At 46.7% G+C, this 20,619-nt stretch overlaps 1 protein-coding gene across 5 annotated transcripts in view; it reads right to left on the bottom strand.

The window, feature by feature from the left end:
• Positions 1 to 785: 785 nt before the first annotated feature.
• Positions 786 to 20,619, bottom strand: part of LOC148025150 (Zinc finger C-x8-C-x5-C-x3-H type family protein) — a 105,196-nt gene continuing 85,362 nt past the window's right edge. The window contains exons 8-12 of one of the 5 annotated variants that reach the window (XR_015693413.1): positions 20,427 to 20,592; positions 20,290 to 20,329; positions 14,913 to 15,120; positions 1,723 to 1,791; positions 786 to 1,529 (exon numbers count right to left, since the gene is read on the bottom strand). Coding sequence is in view for 3 of the 5 variants with exons in the window: in XM_087694893.1 (XP_087551019.1) it covers positions 1,753 to 1,791; positions 19,404 to 19,493; positions 20,290 to 20,329; positions 20,427 to 20,592 (335 nt within the window). In the remaining 2 variants the exon portion in view is untranslated. The other 4 variants (XM_087694893.1, XM_087694894.1, XR_015693414.1 and 1 more) reach the window with 4 other exon arrangements.

Raw genomic sequence — 20,619 nt, 5'->3', positions numbered from 1 at the left:
ATTATATCACGTCCTTGTTATTGCAATATTATATCCCCATTATACTGTATCACAACCTAGTAATTGCTTTATAAATGCACAATGAGATTATTAAGGCATTGTGCAAGCCATGACACATATCATAAGATCTTTACGAGCTTAAAGATAACCATAGTTAAGTCTTGCTTCGTATATGGTCTCCTCTATCCAATACAAGCTTTCGAATTTGAACTTTTAAAAGCATCACATTGACCTTATTAATAGGTCAAATTTCCTTCAACATGGATGGAGAGAGAGAGAGAGAGAGAGAGAGAGAGAGAGAGAGAGAGAGAGAGAGAGAGAGAGTGTGTGTGTGCGCGCGCATGCGTACGTGTTCACATGCGTGTACATGCCAAGCATAGACCTACAATTCCTAAATTCGTGCACCGTTTGCTTTAAAATGTCGGTATTTTAGTAAAAAGAGGTGTTAGTAGTTACATATATCCAGTAGTTCAATAAGAGAATATACATAATTTCGACAATTAGTGAAAATTAGTAACTAGTCATGCTTAGTGGGCTTTAGCTAGTCTTATTTCAAACAACCATCAACCTTAAATGTTCTTTTTTCTTTGAAACAAGTAAAAAACAATTCAATGGAACTAATGATTGCTAGAGTGTAAAAGCTTAAAAAATAAGCTTTTGCAAGTTAGACTACTTTAGAGTTGATGGAGTAGCTATGATGATAGCATGTTACTCTCGTTTCATGTGACATGCCCACAAACACAATGAAAGAATGGTAAGAAGGTTGAAGAGATAATCTCACAGTATTATCCTACATTTTATGTTTCATGCATTGAACTTGGATGCCGTACAAGATGTAATGGTGAGGGATTAGCATAATTTTGTCCAACTATGTAAATGAAGGGGTTATTCTCGTCCAACTAGATGCCATCCTTATACAAAGGCAACAAGTTCATGTATTGGTGTGCAAACTTGAGCAAGTACTATTTTCATGTTGAGAAAGCAAGACTACTTCAAATCTACAAGCTACAATGACTTGCTAATTTGATATAGCGCCTTGGAGGTTTTGTCAATTCAAGCCAGACAATATAGTCAATTTCTATGCAAGAAAAATTTAATAATCAAGCCATTGCAACAATCCTAATCCATGGTAGAGCAATCTCCATGAATGATTTTGAGTTTTTGGCTTTAGGCGCCACGAACATCCCTTATTAGCTTATTTCGCGTATTGATTGCGAAAGCTGAGGATACCATGAAATTGCAGGAGTTGTTCCTACACGACTGCTTTCGTTCTAGACGGTGGGCATTTTAATTCATTCCGAGGGCTCGATTTCTACAGCAATCGTCTGGGGCCTCGTTCACGCCGGCCCGGCACGCCTCCCCTTCCATCATCTCTACACGGGACCGTCAGGTGAGAGAGCATATTCGCTGTATATTCCCCTTCGGCCACAAGTACATAAGCTAATCTTGCGATGGTCCTCGCCCGACCGCCAAGAAGAAGTTGAGTGTGAGGCGAGTTCAGAAGGAAATGGAATGCACACAACTGCCAACTGCCAGAATATGCAAGCTTCAAACTACTCACATTATTAAATAGTCCACAAGTAACGTGGTCCAGCATCCATACGTGAACAAACTCGACAACCAACAGAATGGAAAGACCCTATTAAATTATCCATCGCTACTTCTAGTAACACAAAAGCCGATTTTAATACCGCAACAATGAAAGAACTGACAAGAACTTACCATTAAGCAACTACTCATACAGCAATAGTCCTATCCACGAGCATGTAACGGAGGTTCATCTTCTGGTATCTGCAGAACCACAGAAGCTTCTTTACATGTAATAGTTCTGCGAATAGACATTCTGCATGCATATAAAGACACAATAAATACTAGTGCCTCCGTTTCAATATAGTAATGCACTTTGATAGCTGCCTACTGCTACTTAGACAAACTGTCAGGTCAGAAATAAGTACTGCGCGCGTAGCATGCTGCATGAAAATATGAGCGATTATAGTGAAACTAAGCCTTAAATAAATCCAAGGTCTCATCTTATCCCCAATGGTCTTAAAGTCCATTCCTCACAAAAGTAAAGAGGGGCCTATAATCCTCTTAGCATTTCTGGAACTGGTATTGCTCTAAAGCGGCCCAGAAAAGACCCCCAATATCCATCTAACCATGCCCACAACCTAGAAATCTGACCATTAGCAATATGCCCAACGTTTGCTGCTGTAGCTGGGATTGACAAATCTGGTAGCAACGATGGGTCTGAAGGGGTATAAAGCCAGATAGTGGCTGATGAGGCATTCTCTTACACGTCCGCCGCCTCCTTATAAAGATGACATACCCCACCTCTTCGCACATTAAATTTAGGCCAGCCTAATAGTTTCAACTGGAATTCTTTAATAAGATCAGCCACCCGCATGGCCAGTGCGAGCAGAAATGCATCATCCGGAGTGTCCACCAGCAGAGAACGAACCAAAACCAGCAGGTCCTCTGCTGCCTGGCGACGCCGCCGACAAAGAGAGGCATGATAGATCCCATACTGCCGAGCAACCCGCTGCACATTAGAGAGCAATCTTTCAAATGACGCAGTGCTCTGAGAGGAGAAGTCCAAGAAGAATTTGTCAATCAATTGCTGCATATAGCCCTGAAAGATTACATGCTTCAAGTAAGACGAGTTGAAACGCAAAGGGAGTCTCTCCAGAAATTGCTTGAAAGGTGCAATGGGTTGTGCTAGCAGCTCGAGCTGCAGAGGGAAATGGTCTGACAAGGCATATTGCTGCAACACTTTTATTTCGAGCATCTCGGGAAGAAAATCATCATTCTGCATGATATATATACGGTCCAATCGCGACCATGTTGTTGCATACTGGGCAGAATGGAAAGTAAACCCTGTAGAAGACGGGTGTAGCCAGGACCAAAGATCTTGCTTAAGAACAGCAAGAGCCAACTCATGCCACATACGACTTTCCGGCGCATCCATTACCGAATGCTCCGATGTAGACTGGGAAGAATCAACACACATATTGAAATCCCCCATGAAGAAGCCCCGTCTGCCAAGTGACAAGGAGGTCTGCAAAGTCTGCCAAAGCTCCCGACGAGATAACGAATCATTCGGAGCATAGAGGCCAAGTAACCATAAGATTTCCCCTTCGAATAAAATTTCAATCACCAAAAAGCGGCCATGAACATCATTTTTAATAAGAACAGGCTGATATTTGTCATGTACAATCATGAGCACACCCGAATAATGCATGGCCTGTGTCCCAGTATAAAACAAACGAAAGCCATGGCAATCCACAACTTTTCCGGCTTCACCGTGACTCTTGTGCTCAACAGCGCACAGGACATCCCACTGATTCTCAAACAATACAGTCCACATGGCATGTTGCTTGTGTCGAGAACAAATTCCTTGCACATTCCACGTGGCTATTTTCATGTGTATTCAAAACAAAATCAGGTACGAGGCACAGCTTGCCTCGATTTGACTTTGTCGGCGAGAATGTCCAGGACTCCCTCGTCCAAGAAATCCGCCAACACCGCAAAAGAGTTCTGAGGACCAGATTTGGAAGTAGACGGCATATCTGCTGGCTTGGGGTTGGAACGGGGATAACGACGGTCCCACGGGGTAATGACGTTGCCTCTGGTATCAAAAGCCAGCTTAGCAGGGGGACCCTTTGGACGATCCGAATATATTTTCCTGGCGGGCTGAGGACGGGGGGCAGAGGAAACCATAGCAGGAGCAGAGCGCTCAGAAGACAACATTTCCTTCCTGCGCATATATGTACGCATGGAATCTTGTGAGGTAGTAGGCACAGTATTCTCCATGCCAGCAACAACCCTGTTGCCTTTTTTTGCACGTACTTCAACCCAATCAGTGGCACGGGAATCCAGACTCGAAACCTGTTGTTTACCTTTGGTCAAAACTTGGGGCTGGTGGATAGTATCCAGCGATGGAGCATCACACACCATATCTTCCATGGGCGGCGCAACATGGCCAACATCTGAAGTGTGTTGCTGTTCCGGGCATTCGGCCATAAAATGCCCCAACTGTCCACAGGAAAAGCAATGTCCTGCAAAATTGCCCCATTTCAAACGAAAGTGTAACGGATGCATGCCAGAGCAATTGAGGCGTAACCAAGCAGGCCTTTTTCTTGCAGTGTCCCATAACATACACAAGCGGTTGCGATTCACAGCCCTGAGACTGGGAGGGACCAGAACAGTGCCCACAGCGGCCATAGCATCCTTCAATAGTGGCCAATAAACAGCCGGACAATTTTCCACTTCTACCCACACAGGGCATTCACGTTGCAGCAGACGCTGAAAATCTGCCATTGGGCGCCATGGAACCACATGAACCAACCGGCGATCAAAAAACAAAGGCAGTTTAGACAGGAGAGCAGCACGGTGCGTCTCGGATTTCAACAGGACCTCAAAAAAACCTCGGGACCCAACAAAAATCTCTTCAACACATTCCCCTTGTAGTAGACTGTGCAGCCACTGGCGAATACGGGAAAGCAGCGGGATTCGACCAGTGAAGAAGAGTATCACAGCGCGATCATAAAACACCGAAAAGGAGCGTAGGACAGTTTTTGGGTCCAGGGTGGCTTCCAGAACATCGTCAGGTGCAGAGTCAGAAAAGACTTCCTGATTATGTTGAACATAATCGCCAAGCAAAGTGTTGGCAAATTCCAGCAAATGCTCCCAGTCAACATCCTGAGAGTCCACAGAATCCGAAGCAACCTGAGCATAGGAACGATCCTGATGAACACCTAGCTCTTCCGAAGTATGCTTGGTACGTTTACCCGCAGGCTGGATGTCGGGACCAGGGGGCATCTCTTCGTTGCACGGAACCATATCCTCAGGTTCCTCAGCATCAGAATCCGGGCCAAGTGCTGCCACCGTTTGGTCTATGAAATCCAGATCCAAACCAGCCATCGTGTATCACGATCTGATCTCGAAGGAGGACTGACCCTCTCTCTCTCCCGCTCTCTCTCTCTCCCTCTTTTCTGTACAGAGGCGCTGTCCAGGGGTGTACTCTGCAAGGACAGCTAATGAAAGCGGAACTTTACCTGTCACCGTGCAGGGGCAGAAGGGCGAAACAAAGGCCTGGCGGTCTCAACGGCAGAGCGGGACAGGCTGGGGCGCAGGGCAGGGATCCGTCAGTAGCGAAACCCTAACTGACAAGGCGAAGGGGCGAGAAGCAGGTGCAGAGGTCACCGCTCAGGCGGGTGAGGGGCGCAGGCGATGGGCCGTCCGAACGCAGGGCGGGGGACTCAGCGGCCGTGGACAGGGCGTCAGGGGCAGGCGACGGACCTGGCAAGCACGGGTGGCGTCGGCGAAATCTAAGTCTCCACAGGTAGGCGGGCGCGTGCAGACGGACATTCGGGGGCAGAAGACGAGGACTCGCAAGTAGGAAACGACGACTAAGGTGCTCTAGGGTTTCCGCTGGCGGCGCAGGGACAGGACGCGAACGGCAGGCGTGGACGGTGTGGACAGGACGCGAACGACAGACGAGCAGAGGCGGAACGTCAAGCGACGATGGTGCGGACACGAATGAGAGGTGAAGACAGGCGGGTCTTCAGTCTTCGACGGCGCATGTCCGCTTCCTCTCTCTCTCTCTCTCTATATATATATATATATATTCGTGTTCCTACTTCCGTTGCGCACTCTCACAATAACATACCACCAGCCCACAACATCCTGATGTACAAACATGTTGGCAGATAGGCCAAGAGTCCAACAATGGCGATCACACAATAGCATGCACAATAGGGCCTTGAGTCTTAAAAATAGGACTTGATTGCCCTAACCTTGAAATGCCCTTGTGCATTTGCATTAAGTCACTTTGTGACCACTATGACCAACGCTACTAGCGCCCATCCGGATATCCAAGGATGTAACAAGTCCTACCATGATCACAAAGGATATGAATATTTCTTTTTTGTTTGGTATTGATGGCCCATATATACAATCTTCTTACGTTCATAAAAAGGCAACAATAGTGCCTCTATGGTGGTTAGAGAAAGAAGTGGGCCTAACTAAGAGAGAATATGAAGCTACCAAGAAAGGGCCAAAAATTGTGTATCCCACCCTAACGGAACTAGCAATTCCCCATAGTTGTTAGGTACGAAAGGTACGGTACTAAATGGCACCTTAAGATTTTATAAGGTACGGTACGATATTAATACCCAAAAAAAAAAAAACTTGATTATTTTGGACTAAAGATAATAGAATAGATGTTTAAAGTCTAAATAGCAATGCTATGAGAGTATATAAGCTGAATATTTAACGGTAACATGCCAAAACCTCATGCCACATGCTCAATGTGCACTACTGTTACCTACAAGTTACAAGTACATAGATGAGAGTGCATACATCATACACGAAGGATCATACAAATAGGAATAGGTTTGAGAGAGAAGATTGAGAAAGAGAGAGGCTAGAGAGAGAGAGAGAGAGAGAGAGAGAGAGAGAGAGAGAGATGTAGGCTTGGGGGAGAGTGGCAAAAAAGGGCCAATTCTTGCATACTAAATCATACCAATATATACGGTTCAGTACATAGATGGGATTGTATATATCATACATGAAGGATCATACAAATAAGAGTAGGCTTGAGAGACAGAAGGTTGAGAGAGAGAGAGAGAGAGAGAGAGAGAGAGAGAGAGAGAGAGAGAGGCTTGGGGAAGAGAGAAAGAAGAAAGAAAGAAAGAAAAAAAAAGAAAGGAGAAAGAAAGAAAGAAAGTTATAGCCTTGGGGAAGAGTGGCCAAAAAGTGCCAATTTTTTGTACTAAATCGTATGGTATGGTACCGTACGGATTGCACTATACGAATCAGTCCATACTACGTACGGAGACAACCCTCCAATTCCCTATATTGTTAGTCCTTAACTAAAATACAAGCCCAACATTTCATGACCATACTCGTGCTTTATATTGAGATGCTTTTGGAGCAACGATATAGATGCAAGGTAAACTAGAGAAAGTGCAACAGAAAAGTACATCCAAACCTGTAGGATATCTAGCTAAAGATTCTACTAAGCCTATCCTTATGGGCATCTCTAAAAGCATAGCCTAAATGTTGTAGCATGACTAGCCTAAGAACCTACTCAATGAATAGACTAAGCATTATGGGAAAGGGCTGAAACGAAGACATGTCTGATCGCCAACCATTCCCTCAATGGTATATTCTCCTCTAGTTGAGAGGTAGCCATCCTCAAAAATTGGTTGCCTTGATTGAGATGCACCTTCCAAAGAAGAATATGGAGAGGATCCATAGTTGTTGATAGTGATGGAGGGATGAACTAATGAAATTACCATTACCATTTCCTTAGAGCCTCTAAAGGATGGAAAAATTGGATGATAGGGTTCGGGCTTTTGAGGGTGAGTGCTTTTACGAGGAAGGTTGACATCACAAGTTAGTCAGTATGGGCTCTTGCAAAACCTGTGCTCACAATATAGCTCAGGTGACTCTCATAAGAGCACCCAACTTTGATACCATGTGTGGAGTAAGGCATCTACATAGACTGAAAGTTGGGGCATATTTTTCAATTGTATACAAATCATTGGGATTTTTTTATTTTTTTATTTGCAAATAAAGTGTGGCTAATTATATTACTTCAGAAAAAACCTCAATACAAAGAAGTACTCATGCTCAATAGACTAGTTGGAGCTGATGCAGTCACAGATATATCAAGTATACGAGCCTCTTAGGGCGGTCTAGGGGGGATGGGGGCAAGAAGCCATGGAGGGGGGGTGTATCGCCATCTGGAGCTGCCTGCCTGCATCAAGAAAAACAGGTCCTGGCCGCCCCAAGTGCGCATGAAATGAGAACGGAGCTCTTGACGAGCTCGAGACTCGCCCTACACCTAGTTCCATCGGCCGCGGAGGGAGTGGATGATGGAGGTTCAAAGCTCTGCTAAAGCCGCCTATACTGAAAGTCTCTCCCCACCAAAAACCTCTTGACACCGTGCCTTCCAAATGTGCCATCCAATAAGACTCCCTATGATCTCCCATACCTCGGAGCAATCTGCTATGGGCTCCAGTACCTGGCGGATGGGTAGAGCCTCCAAACCAACAATTGTGCACGAACCAGCCTCAATAATGAATATCATGTCCTGCATCCCAGCCTCATACAGAAGGTGACGGCCCTAGCTGACTGCCTGCCACCAAAAAGCTCCCCATGACATCCATCCAAGGCCGGGTGCTATACGGCGGAGGATGCGGCATGCTCCTCTCCACACGAGCTGCGCCGCCTCAGACAACCAAAGGCAGTGCTTTGGAGTTTCCAGAGGCTATTGTGTGTAGTGTTTACAACCTCCATCCTTCTGCATTTGGGCTAACCAACTCCCCACCGCTAGGCCTCCATGTGCCACCAACCATAAGAAATACGATACCCTTCTTGGCCACCAGCCGTTCCATAGGCGGCGCCAAAAGGTCTGTTGTAAAGCATCCATGATGTTGTGCTCTGCCCAGTACCTGCTACGCGATGGCACCCAATCCATGTCCTCTTGCATCAGTACATGTCTACCAATCCTGGCTGTGTACTCCAAGAACCTTGGTGGCTTCTTGGCGACTGCAGTGGCCGGCCATAGCCACTCTCTTGGATCCCACTCTAGCTCATCAAGTGGCCTGCCCTCCCAAATCTAGAGGCGCCACTCCTTGAGCTCCTCCCAAAAGACATAAGTGTCTAGCCGCCATGTCTTTCCGAAGGCCAACCACCCGAATCCTCCTCCATGAAAGGACAACTATCCCCTCATCCTGCTGCCCTCTATCAAGGGCCAGATGTCCCCCTTCCTACACGGTGAAGAAAGTCCCATGTGGGGTGCTCCCCACTCTACTTGCCACCTGTAGGGGGATACTTGTTGGTGAAAACCTAGCGGGGGCAAGCCACTCATGGGGTATTGCTACATCAATCTCCCTTCTCCTCAACTCAACTCCTCTCTGGCAACCTAATGCCTGCTGCAGCACCTCCTCGTCCACCAGCCTGTTTACCTTCCGCTATGTCTTGATGGTACGAGCCAGGCCGGCTTCCCAACCAGCCCATGGATGTGGGGGTGCTTGCCAATCTGTACCTCATCCCAATCTCTGAACTGGGGGTTCCAGATCACCGGCTGGCGGTCTATCTCCTCCTGGCAGCCTGGGGGGCTTTGAATTAAGGCCTTATGGAGGCCCTGCCACACACGAAGCAAGCTGCATAGGAAGGGGGATCTGGGGGGGGTGATCTGGGCCGTCGTGAAGATCCATCTCAAGGATAGCGTCCAATCACCACCAAGCCTTGGTCTACGCTCCTGGAGACCCTCCTACAATAGGACCTTCCAGGTCTACCCTCCTGGTGTGAGATGGCGGACTACTAGCTTGCCCAAGAGAGCCATACTTTGATACTTTGGGTCTATGATCCCAAGCCCTCCCTCCAACCGATGCCAGATGATAGTCACCTATGCCACCTTGGCCTGGGAATCCCTGGAGCCATCTAACTCGGCCCAGAGGAAGTTCCGCACTAGGCGGCGAAGTTGAACTACACAAAACGAGGAGAAGCATCAACACAAGGCGATGTACCAAGCCGTCGCTAGGAGGACCTGGTTAACCACCAAGACTCGGCCTACTAGGGAGAGGCGAGCGGTACTTGTTGGGTATTTGACTCACGCCTCACTTACGCCTACGCTCATATGGGAGTGTCGGTGATCAGTAGGACACTGGGGCACTTTTTACTCTCGGTAGGAGAGGTTTTTCCCCCCAGACTTATAGTCTTATTTTCGTATGTGCTTATGTGCTTATGTTACACACTTATGGGCACTTACCGTGTGTCGGGTGTGAACACCCCCTACAACCCTAAGGTTTAAGGGTTGTACTTTGTACTTTCATGTTACACTCTTTCAGTCTATTCTCTTGGGTGTCGTGCTTCACTCTGTCTCTCTCACTCTCACACTGTCTACTACACTCTCAGCTGCACCTCGATCCTCCCACCTCACAGTACTCTAGTAGGTCAGCTTCCTCCGAATAGAGTCAAGGACTGGAAGAAACGGCTGGGCCAGAGTGATGTTGAGCCCCACCTGGAACCCTAAGTAATGGACGGTCTACCCTCTGCACACCCATCTAAATTCCAAGTGGACGCCCCACTCCATGCTAGAGTCCGGGCCTGTAAGGAAACCAACCGACTTTCGCCAGTCGATTTTCACTCCCACTATAGTACAGAACACCTTGAGAGCCAATCTCACTCTCTCCAGCATCAACTCATCGTCCTCTATGTAAAGTGTTGTATCATCTGCATACTCTAAGTCTAACAGCTCTATCTCCTCTCTCACCGGAAGTCGGAGGCTGTGTAACCCGCTCACATGTGACCTGAGGAAGTGAGACATTGCCTCTGCAAAGAGGAAGAACAAGTACAGGGCCAGGGGCAGCCCTGCCAGAACGATCTCTTCAACCGAAACTCCTCCCCTCACTTGCCACCTATGAGAACCCTGCTAGTAGCTGATCTGTAAAGTGAGGAGACCCTACGGATCCATGTTTGGGGGAAGCCCAACCTCACTATGGTGCCCTCTAAGAAGTCCCAGTGCACCCTGTCATAGGCTTTCTCGAAATCCAGGAGTAGTACAGCCAATCCTTGACCACTGTGCTGGGCCCACTCTGTCACCTCAAAGAAGGTGAAGACATTGTCTAGGATGCTCCTATCCTGGACAAAGCCTGTCTATGTGTCATGAATGATGTTTGGAAGCACAAGGTGGAGTCGCCTACCAATCATTTTTACCAATGCCTTATAGGCCATTGACAACAAGGTGATCGGTTTCCACTGAGACAGCTCCAACCGGTCTCCCCCTTTAGGGAGGAGATTGATAAGACCTGCCGATAGACTCCCTAGCATCCGTTTTGAAGTGAAAATCTCGTGGAAAGCCAGCAGTGGAGGGTCCTTCACCACCTCCCAATAGGTAGTGAAGAAGGCCTTAAAGAGGCCATTCTCTCCCAGGCATTTCTGCTCGTCCTGTGTATGAAAAGTCTCCTCTAGTTTCTTCTCTGTGAAAGGGTCTAGGAGGAAGCCTCCCATCTCCTCTGTAATAAGGGACGGGATGTGATCCCAGACCTCCTATCTACATCACTGTTCTCTAGTTGAGGCTGTCTCCTGTTGAAAAAGGCGTTTGTAGTAGTCAGTGGCAATCTTCATCACCTCATCTAGGCTAGAACGAATTCTCCCATACTGATCCCCAAGGCTGTGTATTTGCTCTCCTGAAGTGCGGGGCTCATGCACCTGGAAAAACTCCCTGCACATCGTATTCCCCTTCTGCGCCCAAAAGGCTGCTGAGGTACGGAATGAGAACTCCGAGCGCATATCCTCTAGGCCGGCGATGGCTGCTCGTGCGCACATCTCCTATGCATGGAGGATGGGATCCCCTGATGCCTCCTATAGTAATCTCTGCGTGGCTGCTAGGTCCCGCCAGAGTGCCCTCTCCTCCTCCTAGCTCTGTCGCCTGGCCTGTAGGGCTACCTCCTGGCAGAAACTGCTCGACTCGGCAAGTGATCCGGTCCCTCATGCCCCACTCCCTAGTCCAAATCTACTCGATCTGTCTCTTTACCTCCTCCCTCCTATAGATCGAGTTAGGGTTCCGACATGATCGTGTGTCTAGGGCAGATGCTGGGGAATCAAGTGTCAGGAGAACCAGATAGTGATCGGACAAAGTGGTGCCAGCCAACTGCCCTACTTGGCCTCCGCGAGAGCATCCCCACTCTCCCACATAGAACCTGTCCAACCGCTTCAACAAGACTCTGCCTAGCCGCCTGTATCCCAAGAGAAGTCGAGCGATCTCTCCCTCCTGTGAAAAGCTAGGTCTCTCCAAGCATCGCGTGCTCCTACTGCCAGTAGGAAAACCTCCCATGCCTCCTACTCCTCCCCAGCCATGCCCTGGTAGTTTCTGCCTCTGCCCTGCTGGTCCTCTAGGGCCTGCAGGTTGTTGAAGTCTCTTCCAACAATCCAGGAGTCCACCTCTAGGAGTCTTGCTACGATCTCCACCTAGAACTTGCTACGTGTCCTAACCTCGGTAGGGGCATAGACATTGAGGACTCCAAGGTACGAGTCCCCAATATCCAATCTGATCCATAGAACCCTCCCTGCCACGATCGTCCCATGGTCCCGTACATAGGTGGTGAGGCTCGTGCCAATAGAGATGCATACACCTCCACTCCTACCGTGGGCACCGATGCGTGCTCCCAGTAAGTGTATGAACTGCCCGGGAGTACCTTCCCTACCCACTGGGTCTGGGCAGGAGTGAGCTTGTGCTCCTGTTGAAGTAAGATGTCGATCCATCCGACAAGGACACGCTGTAGCTCCTGCCAAACAATCAACTTCTTGGAACCATGTGCTCCACTATAGTGGAGGCTGTTCACATTCCAAGATGCAAGATGTAAACTCATGGGGAAACCTCTAATTGACCGAACAAGCATCTGTTCGCTGTGGAAGCTGCTGACAAAGAAGAGAGCTATGAGGCATGCGGATACGCTTCACTGCCAGCCTGGACGGTGAACTCCATTCCCCCATTGTAGCCCTCGGGCGGACCATGGGGGTGATGGATGCGAGTGGTGGTACCACCAACGCATCTATCAACCAAGCTGAGAGGCAAGACTCTGTGCACTAGTAGAAACAGGCCGTCTCTGCTAGGGGCCACTCGATCACATCCATTGGAGCTCTCCACTGTGGAGGGGCTCGAAATATAATGCTCACATGTGGGACCTCGGCCCCAGTCACTAGTTAATGTTCATCATGCAACCTGGCCAATGCTGAGAAAAAAGTACCAGTCCACCTTCTCCCATCCATTGGGAGATGTGGTCTGCCACCTGGCTCTTCACCTCCTCCTCTATCTATGTCGTCGTCCAGTCTCCTGTGTGAGGTCTGAAGGAAGAAGCCGTACTTTGGTCCATTCGGTGGTGCTAGTAGATGGACCTTGCCGCTCCTTGACTGGCATACCACGAAGATTCCCACCTCCAAGGGTAGTGGGAACTCTCTACGCTCCGCAACACTCAGGTAAAACCACGACCCACTACGAAAAAACTCGTGTGGTAGCAGTTGCGTCTGTCTTGGAAAAGTGTGACGGGCGGCATGGACGGATGAGCTGGTGGTTGTGTGTGTGTGTGTTGGGGGGGGATTCACTTGTACTGGGTGGGAATTAGGGGGTGTGGTCGGCAGGGTTGATGGTAGGGAGGCAAAGGATCGAGGGATGTGGTGTGGTCAGAGGCACAGGGCGGGTGTGTGTGTGTGGGGGGAGGGGGGGGATGTGGGCCCTCGCATGAGGTGGCTTGTGATGCCTCCGTGGGGGGTGGATGTGTAGGCATGTGGTCCTACCGGGTGGGGCGAGGAGGGGGGAGGAACCGGGTGGTGCTCTATCGGGGGAGGCGACGCTCGCCCTCTTGCTCCTTGCTGCCGTGATTGTGTCTGAGAGGCTGATTGCGGCCCCCCCCACCATCTCCTTCTCTGTCGTCTCTAGACCAGTATAAAGCCATGTGCATCCACCTGTGGGCCTGTCAGCAAAGGATGCCTTGGCTCTGAAGTGCATCCACTCTGCTGCCTGATGCCCAAAGTCATGGCAACACAGGCATTGCCCTGGCTGCCCAATCACAATAACGTGCTGCCTGCCTCAATCTCTAGAAACTGTGGTATATTCTTTGTCTCTTTCACTACCACCCGTACCTCTGGGACTCCTGCGGCTATCACTGCATCCGCGAAAGAGGCGGAAAGGATAGTGCCGAAGAGCCGTCCAAAGTCTTCCACAAGCTAGCGATACTCTATCGCCAGTCCGGGGAAGAGTAGGGTGACCAGGTGTCTAAGGAAACTGTTGTGGAGCGGGAATGCCTCCACTGTGAAGCCATTGTACTAGGGAACCATGTGGATGACCCCCTTCGTGGAGGCATAAGGTGAGCTAGCTAGTACCTCATGTGCTACGTCTGCCGAGGTGAGTTGTACCATGAAAATCCCTTGACCCATTAGAACCGCCTCCACTATCTACGCTGCGCCGATGCGTAACGTGGAATGAAGCCAATCCCAAAGCTGGGACTTGGATGGGGAGTGTCCTACTACCTGACCAAAGATCGCTGTTTCTTTAAGCTCCAAATCTGTGGCACGGACGGCTAAGAGTTGTTTGAGGATGACGTGCAAGGTGTTTGACTGGGAGGTACTTGCAGAATGCACTGGCATTTGACAAGATGTTTCCAGTGCGCATCCCTACCGAGAACCTACCAAACACACTATTGCACTGCCGAGGGGGCAGGGGCAATGGTTGGGGGGGGGGGGGTGGGCACCATCGTAGGCCGGCTCACAACGGCCACAGCGTGGTTGTTGGGCCTGTCGGACGGGGCCAGGGCCGTAGTACGGAAGAGGCGGAGGAACATGGCAAAGGAGGTCGGGGAGCAGGCTCTCAGACAGAAGGACAGGGCGAGTTCAGGCGGGGGAGAGTTGGCAGGGGAGGGGGGGGGGGAAGGGCAGAGCAGAAGGCGGGGGAGTAGGCACAGCAGAAGGCAGGGGGAGCTGGTATGATGGCAGGGATGGAGCAGCAGCGCGTGTGTCGGCAGGAGCCGTCATTGGAATTGGACCTCCTGTAGTTGAAGCATTAACTTTATGTACCTGTTTTGAGGTCAAAAGCCTTATCTGGTTGACAGGTTTGGCAAAAAAGTCTGTGGCTTGGGTTTGTAACTCCATCAGAACTTTTGTAGTTTGTTGAGCAATGTGTTTCTGTCCTTTGAGCATTCTTTTGAAGACTTTGCAGAGAGAATGCAATTCTTGCTGCATTTGTGTAAATGCTTGCAACATTTCCATACCTTCCTGTTGGGTTGAGTGAGTAGTATGATGTAAAGATTGTAATAATTGAGTTGTAGTTCTTGGCTGATGTAGCTTTTCTAAATTGTGTGGTACAAACATATTGGCCTTTGATTTAGTTTCAGAACTCAGAGTACCTGGTTTTGGAAGGTCATATGGATTATTGAAAAACTCTTCACGAAGCTTTTCTTTTGCTTTTTTATCTGAAGAACCTGCTTCAGTTTCTGTAGTATCACTGTCTTCAGATTCTTAGTGTTTTTGTTTTCCTTTATGTCTTTGGGGAACCAGAACCAGTAGAAGTAGAAGCACCAAGAAAGAGTTTATCTTTGCGTCCTGAAAAATGTACTGCATGAGCATTCATAGGAACAAAAGTGTCAGAATGTATAGAAGAGTCTGAAAAAGTAGGCGAGAGCGCTAGACTTGATTTAATATAGAGGGTTTCATCTGTCTGGGAACCATCAGATCCTGTAGTATCAGAATCAGACTCAGAACGCTACTGTATACCTGGAACTAGCTTCACTGTCTGACTCACTGAGGGTAGCAGAATCATAACCAGAATCATAATCATAGTTATAGTCAGATGCAGTAGAAACATCACTGGAAGAAGCTTCACTAAGATAGTGCAGATTGACCTTTGCAGCATTGTTGTTTGTTTCTTTCTTTTTTGTTGGACAGTTATTTGCAAGATGGGAAGAACTGCCACAAAGAAAACATTTGAGATCTTTCTTCTTCTCTGTATTGGAAGTTTTTTTATGAGAAGAATATCTTCTTGAGTGTCTAGAGGATCCACCATTCCCACCATTCTTATGGGAAACATGTCTTCTGTGTTTTTTGGAATGATATTCGTGGGAATCCTGTCTATTGAAATAGTTGTGTCCTCTTCCCCTATAATAGCGGAAAGAGCGAGGATAGCAATTTCGGGAGTAACCACCATTAGCATATGGTTGACACAAGCGTTGTTTACAGCCAAAATCCACATCATACTTAACAACAAACTTACAGACTGATTGAGGAAACTTCTAGTTGAGAGCAGCCATTTTCTGGTGTTGACAAACCTCTTTTATGGTTTGCTCAATAATTTGTATCATTTGTCCAACACTATCGGAGAAATCTTTGTTTTCCTGTTTCATTTTTTGTTTACAGTAACAAGAAATGGGCTCAGGAAATGAACATACCAAATGTTCCTTCATGTTGTTGTCATGCGCTCCAAGCCCTTCATATAACAAATCCCTCATATATATCAAATATTCCTTGTATTGTCTTGGATCACAGAGTTTGGACCTGAAAAATGCTTCTCTTGCCTCAAGAACATCTAGCTTGTTGCCTACTAGTTCTCCAAGTAAGAGCTTAAAGAATAGCTGAGCTGGGTCAGCATGCTATACTAGAGCCAATTCAACTTGTGGGTGAATAGAAATCCACCATTGCTTTAAACCACCTACAAATCCATGAGTCATTGCATTGAGAATATCAATGCGATTAGTCTGTGGTTTATCTAGCATTTTCTGGCCGACGTAAGCATACATCATGTAAATCAATAATTTGATCTCTTTTGGCGTTTTGCCATCAATAGACCAAATTGGAAAAGAGCCAACCTTTTCTGGAACACCAATTTTCTTATAGAAATTGGTGTAAGAAGTCTTAGAATTTGAAGTAGAAGTGGCATTAATGCTACTAGATTGCTATTTAGATATAGCATTAAGAGGTAAAGGACTTATAGCAGTATTGTGGGCATTCAATGTTGCCTGCAACAAAATATCTAGTGGTAGGATGTCTCTATGAGGATTTACGGGTACAAAATCCTCATGCACTACACTATCTCCATCCTCATCAGAGGAGGATAAGGTGTAGGTAGCATAATGCTGAAAAGCTGCTTGATCGCGGAAATACCAAGCAGGCAACCTGTTAGGAGGATCATAAGGGGGTGTTTGCTCAAGACCTTCTCCCATAGCTCTAGAATTCACATGGTTTTCCACATTTCTCATGTGAGCTTCTTTATTTCTATCTTTTGGATCAACACACAATGGCATTTGGTCAAGAACCTTGTTGGCTTCACTTTGTCTTTTGATTCTTTCAAACACATATTCATCAACCTTATCAAATGCAATCTGATAATCTCTTTCAGACCAATCTGGAAATATCATTTCTAGATATTTGGATAATTCTTTAGCAGATTCACTAGGTTGAAGAGAAGGTTGAAATAAGCTTGGCTCTTGATGAGAAGATTCTCCTTTCATAACTGACACCAAGGAAGGACAATAGATTTGCTGTAACCCTTTGAAAATACCATTTGGATCATCAGAATCATTAGGATTGGAGAGATCATAAGATTCAGATGTACCTTCTGTGCAAGGTTGTTTGCCTTTGTCATAGGTATGATGTGCTTCAGAGGACACATGATGCATATTAAGTGAACCAGGAGAAGGGGAGGAGAAATAAGAACTCCAGTCTTTCTGTAGTCTTCTGGTAGAAAAAGTATTCCAATCTGTTACAGTAGAAGCAGGAGAGACAGAAAGGAGAAAAGAGGGTATAGTAGATGAAGATGCAGACCCTGAAGATGGTTGAATTTGAGATTTCACTAGTTGTTGACAGAGAACAAGCACATTATTACAGACTTGTTGCACATTATCCATCTTTTCATTGAGACCTATCAAAGCCAAGTGTGTCCAATTTGATGCTTGTAATTCTGCACTCCAAGAAGCAGAATCTTGGGGTCGAAGATATGGAGCAGCCTTATACTTGTTGTTTTCATATTCAACCTCTTGAATAACATTAATAATAGAAGAGGATGAAGCTTGCTCAATCAATTTCTTGGAGTGTTGACAGATGCCATGTATCACAGTAGAGTGGTCACAGGGTTGAGTATGAAATTTCAAAACATTAGCTCGCTGTGAGGGAGATATTTTGAGTTGTGGTTGTGCTGGCACAGAAACCTTCTGAGATACTTTCTGGCACAGAAACCTTCTGAGATACTTTCTCTTCTTGTGGTACCATCCTTTGGGGAAGATGAAGTGTTTTACCTTTGATATTCTGAACCTTAATCACCCTGGGAGGTAATAATTCTTTTTTCTTGAGAGAAGAGATATCAAGTTGCCACTCATGGGGTTAGTCTATTTCAGACCAATTCACACTGTTTGGTAAAAACCTTTGTGTGCTTTCATCAGACTTCATAATGATAGTCTGACCTCTATCTTTTGAGGCAACCACACAATTAATATATGAAATAAAAAATGGAAAGATATGAATGCAATGAAATCCCGACCAAAAAACCAAGCATATTGATGTATGAGATAACAGATGCTCAAGTAGAGGAGGGCTATCCAACAGCCACACTCTCTCCTAGGAGGGGGTTGAGCATGGTGAGCAGTTTGTACTCTGATAGATCCTGAATGCAGCAAACCACCAAACTCCATGCTGAATGATGAAAGAAATGGTCCAGGCAGCAGGCTGCAACATGTCAGAAAAACACAGGCTTACACAGCCAAACGCCCCTAAGGCAGAGGATGTCATTTGGCTTACACAGCCAAATGCACCAAACCCTAGGGCAGAGGATGTCGTTGAGGCTAAGGAAGGCAGTGCAGACCGAAAATGCAGCAGCTCTCTGACTGACAGAGGATGCCAAGGCTTAAATACAGCAGAAAATGGCTTTGCACCAGCAGCGTGGCAGCATGCTGCTGCAAAATGCAGCTGTCTGGGGAGTCCGTGAGAGCTATGGATGCAAAGCACCAAAACAGGCTGCAAAAGACAGGTGGGGGAGATGACAACCAAGAGCAGGGCAGCCTGATATGATGGCCATCAGTAGCATGGCCGCTGATACTGCAAGGGTGATGGCAAGCTGGTGATGAAAGTGATCGAAAAAGGGATGGACAGGGTGCCCTGCCATAATTCCCTGGCAAACTACTCAGGCTCACGATCTGAAGACTGTTGGTTCATAACACATCTTCAGCCAATTTTCCTACCAAAATTTTTGAGTGCCATCTTTTTGAAAAATCTTCTAAAATTTTGGTTTGGGAATATACAAGGGCCAAAGGAATCAACCAATAATGCGAGATTACCTTAGGCTAAGATCTTTGGTAGCTTAACAAGTGGGTACTGAGAAGTCATGTATGACTTAGGTTGTGTGCATGCCTGATTGTGGCCACCTAAACACCCCATTATAGATGAGGAGATGGTATTGTGATCTTAGCTCCAGTAGCTCCTGATCATAGCATGTGACTATCTTGATTTCAACAAATCTTAAATGTCTCCCCATCATCTTCACATTGGATATACCTAACAACAGAACCTTGTCTCAAATATTATGCCATTTTATTAGAAATTGTGCTACATGGTGTAGGCCCTGTGGCCTCCTCCTCAGCTCTCTCTGCATCACCGTCTGATTCCCCACACAACCCACTCACTTTGAACCCAAAGCAGGGAGAATACTCCAGAAGACTTGGTACAATGATGGGTGTCATGAGACTCGTGTACATGTAGATATATGCAGCAAATAATTGATCCCTGAAAATTTAAGGATATCCAGGTGACCTCTTTGTAGGTCCAATCAGACAATCCAATGCCCTAAGGATCAAGGTCCCTCTACTCTTCAGAAGGATGTAATTCGATCGTTCAGGTATGTCTGGTATGCATACCTGAATTCTGTATCTATCAACTCGAAAGGGAAGGAAGCAAGAGACCCCATCCAGCACCAAGCCCTTTAGTTCAAGAAAAAGAAAAATTGCCTGCAAAGATGTTGAATAGTCAATGAGGTCTCGAAATCTTTATCCCAACCTGGTCCATCAAATTGCAAAGTACCTGTTTGAAATTAACAGATGTGTGCCTGGCTAGTGATCTTTCCTTGCACAAGTTAAAACACTTCCATAAAAATGGCACATATCTCAGCCTCACATGTAGGGGCCAGGTGGATGGCTGCCAACATGCCAACTTAGTGTTGAGCTTTTGAAGCACCCCTTTTCTTGCATCACGAGATATGTATTCCATCTCAAACGGTATCCAAATAATGCATGAATTGAGGTTTTAAAGTCCATATATTAATAACATATGATGCGATTTGCTGTGCTGAGGAGTAACTGTGAAAATTTTCATAATTTCTGTTTAGTTACCTTAGATCAGGCTTAATTGCAATTCTCCAAACAGCCCTTTTAACTGTAATTGCTAGGGACACCACATCGTTTATCTTCCCATTACACACTCGCTCTGGAGACCACCACAAAGAAAAGATTCCTCAACCAAGTGTGTTGAGTCAATTTTGCTGCACCCATGACCAAGCCTTAACCAGCTAAGCTCACAAAGCTAAAGTGACTTTCCTGGCAAAAGACTGCATATTCTTGCAATCCACTCTTATTGTCCTGCCTCATGGACATAACGCAATGCAGAAACTTGACTGGATATTTTTTCACAATCAAAATGCTGTGTCTGACTCCAAGGTTTTAATTTGAAAGCAATACTAAGACAGCAAAAATTCAGCACTGTTTATTCAACAAAGCAAGAAAAGAATGGACTAATGAGTTGACTTACCTCCCCCAATGTCCATGACTGCTTTAGCCATATGTTGGACCTACCAAGCATAATGCACAGTAATAACATTCAAAATCATTTGTACAAAGAGCCTCTACAAGAAGTTACTGACAGATTTGATTACTCGATATACTTACACTTGGCTAGCCATATCAGTTGATGAGTTGTCATTAATAGCAGGCTCTATGTTCATGTTTTCTTGTGGCATAGATTCATCGTGCTGCCCAGACCTCGATGGAATTGGCATAATTGTCCCTTGCAGACCTTGAAAGAAACTTGTACCACCTTGGTGTTGTTGTGAAGCTGGATTGGACAAGTTCAAAGTTAGAA

Source organism: Lygodium microphyllum, chromosome 15 (genome assembly GCF_053477565.2).
Source record: "Lygodium microphyllum isolate KBCC chromosome 15, Lygodium_microphyllum_v1.1.10, whole genome shotgun sequence".
Lineage (NCBI taxonomy): Eukaryota > Viridiplantae > Streptophyta > Polypodiopsida > Schizaeales > Lygodiaceae > Lygodium > Lygodium microphyllum.
The sequence above is the reverse complement of the archived record's forward strand: the minus strand, read 5'-3'. Positions and strand labels throughout refer to the sequence as shown.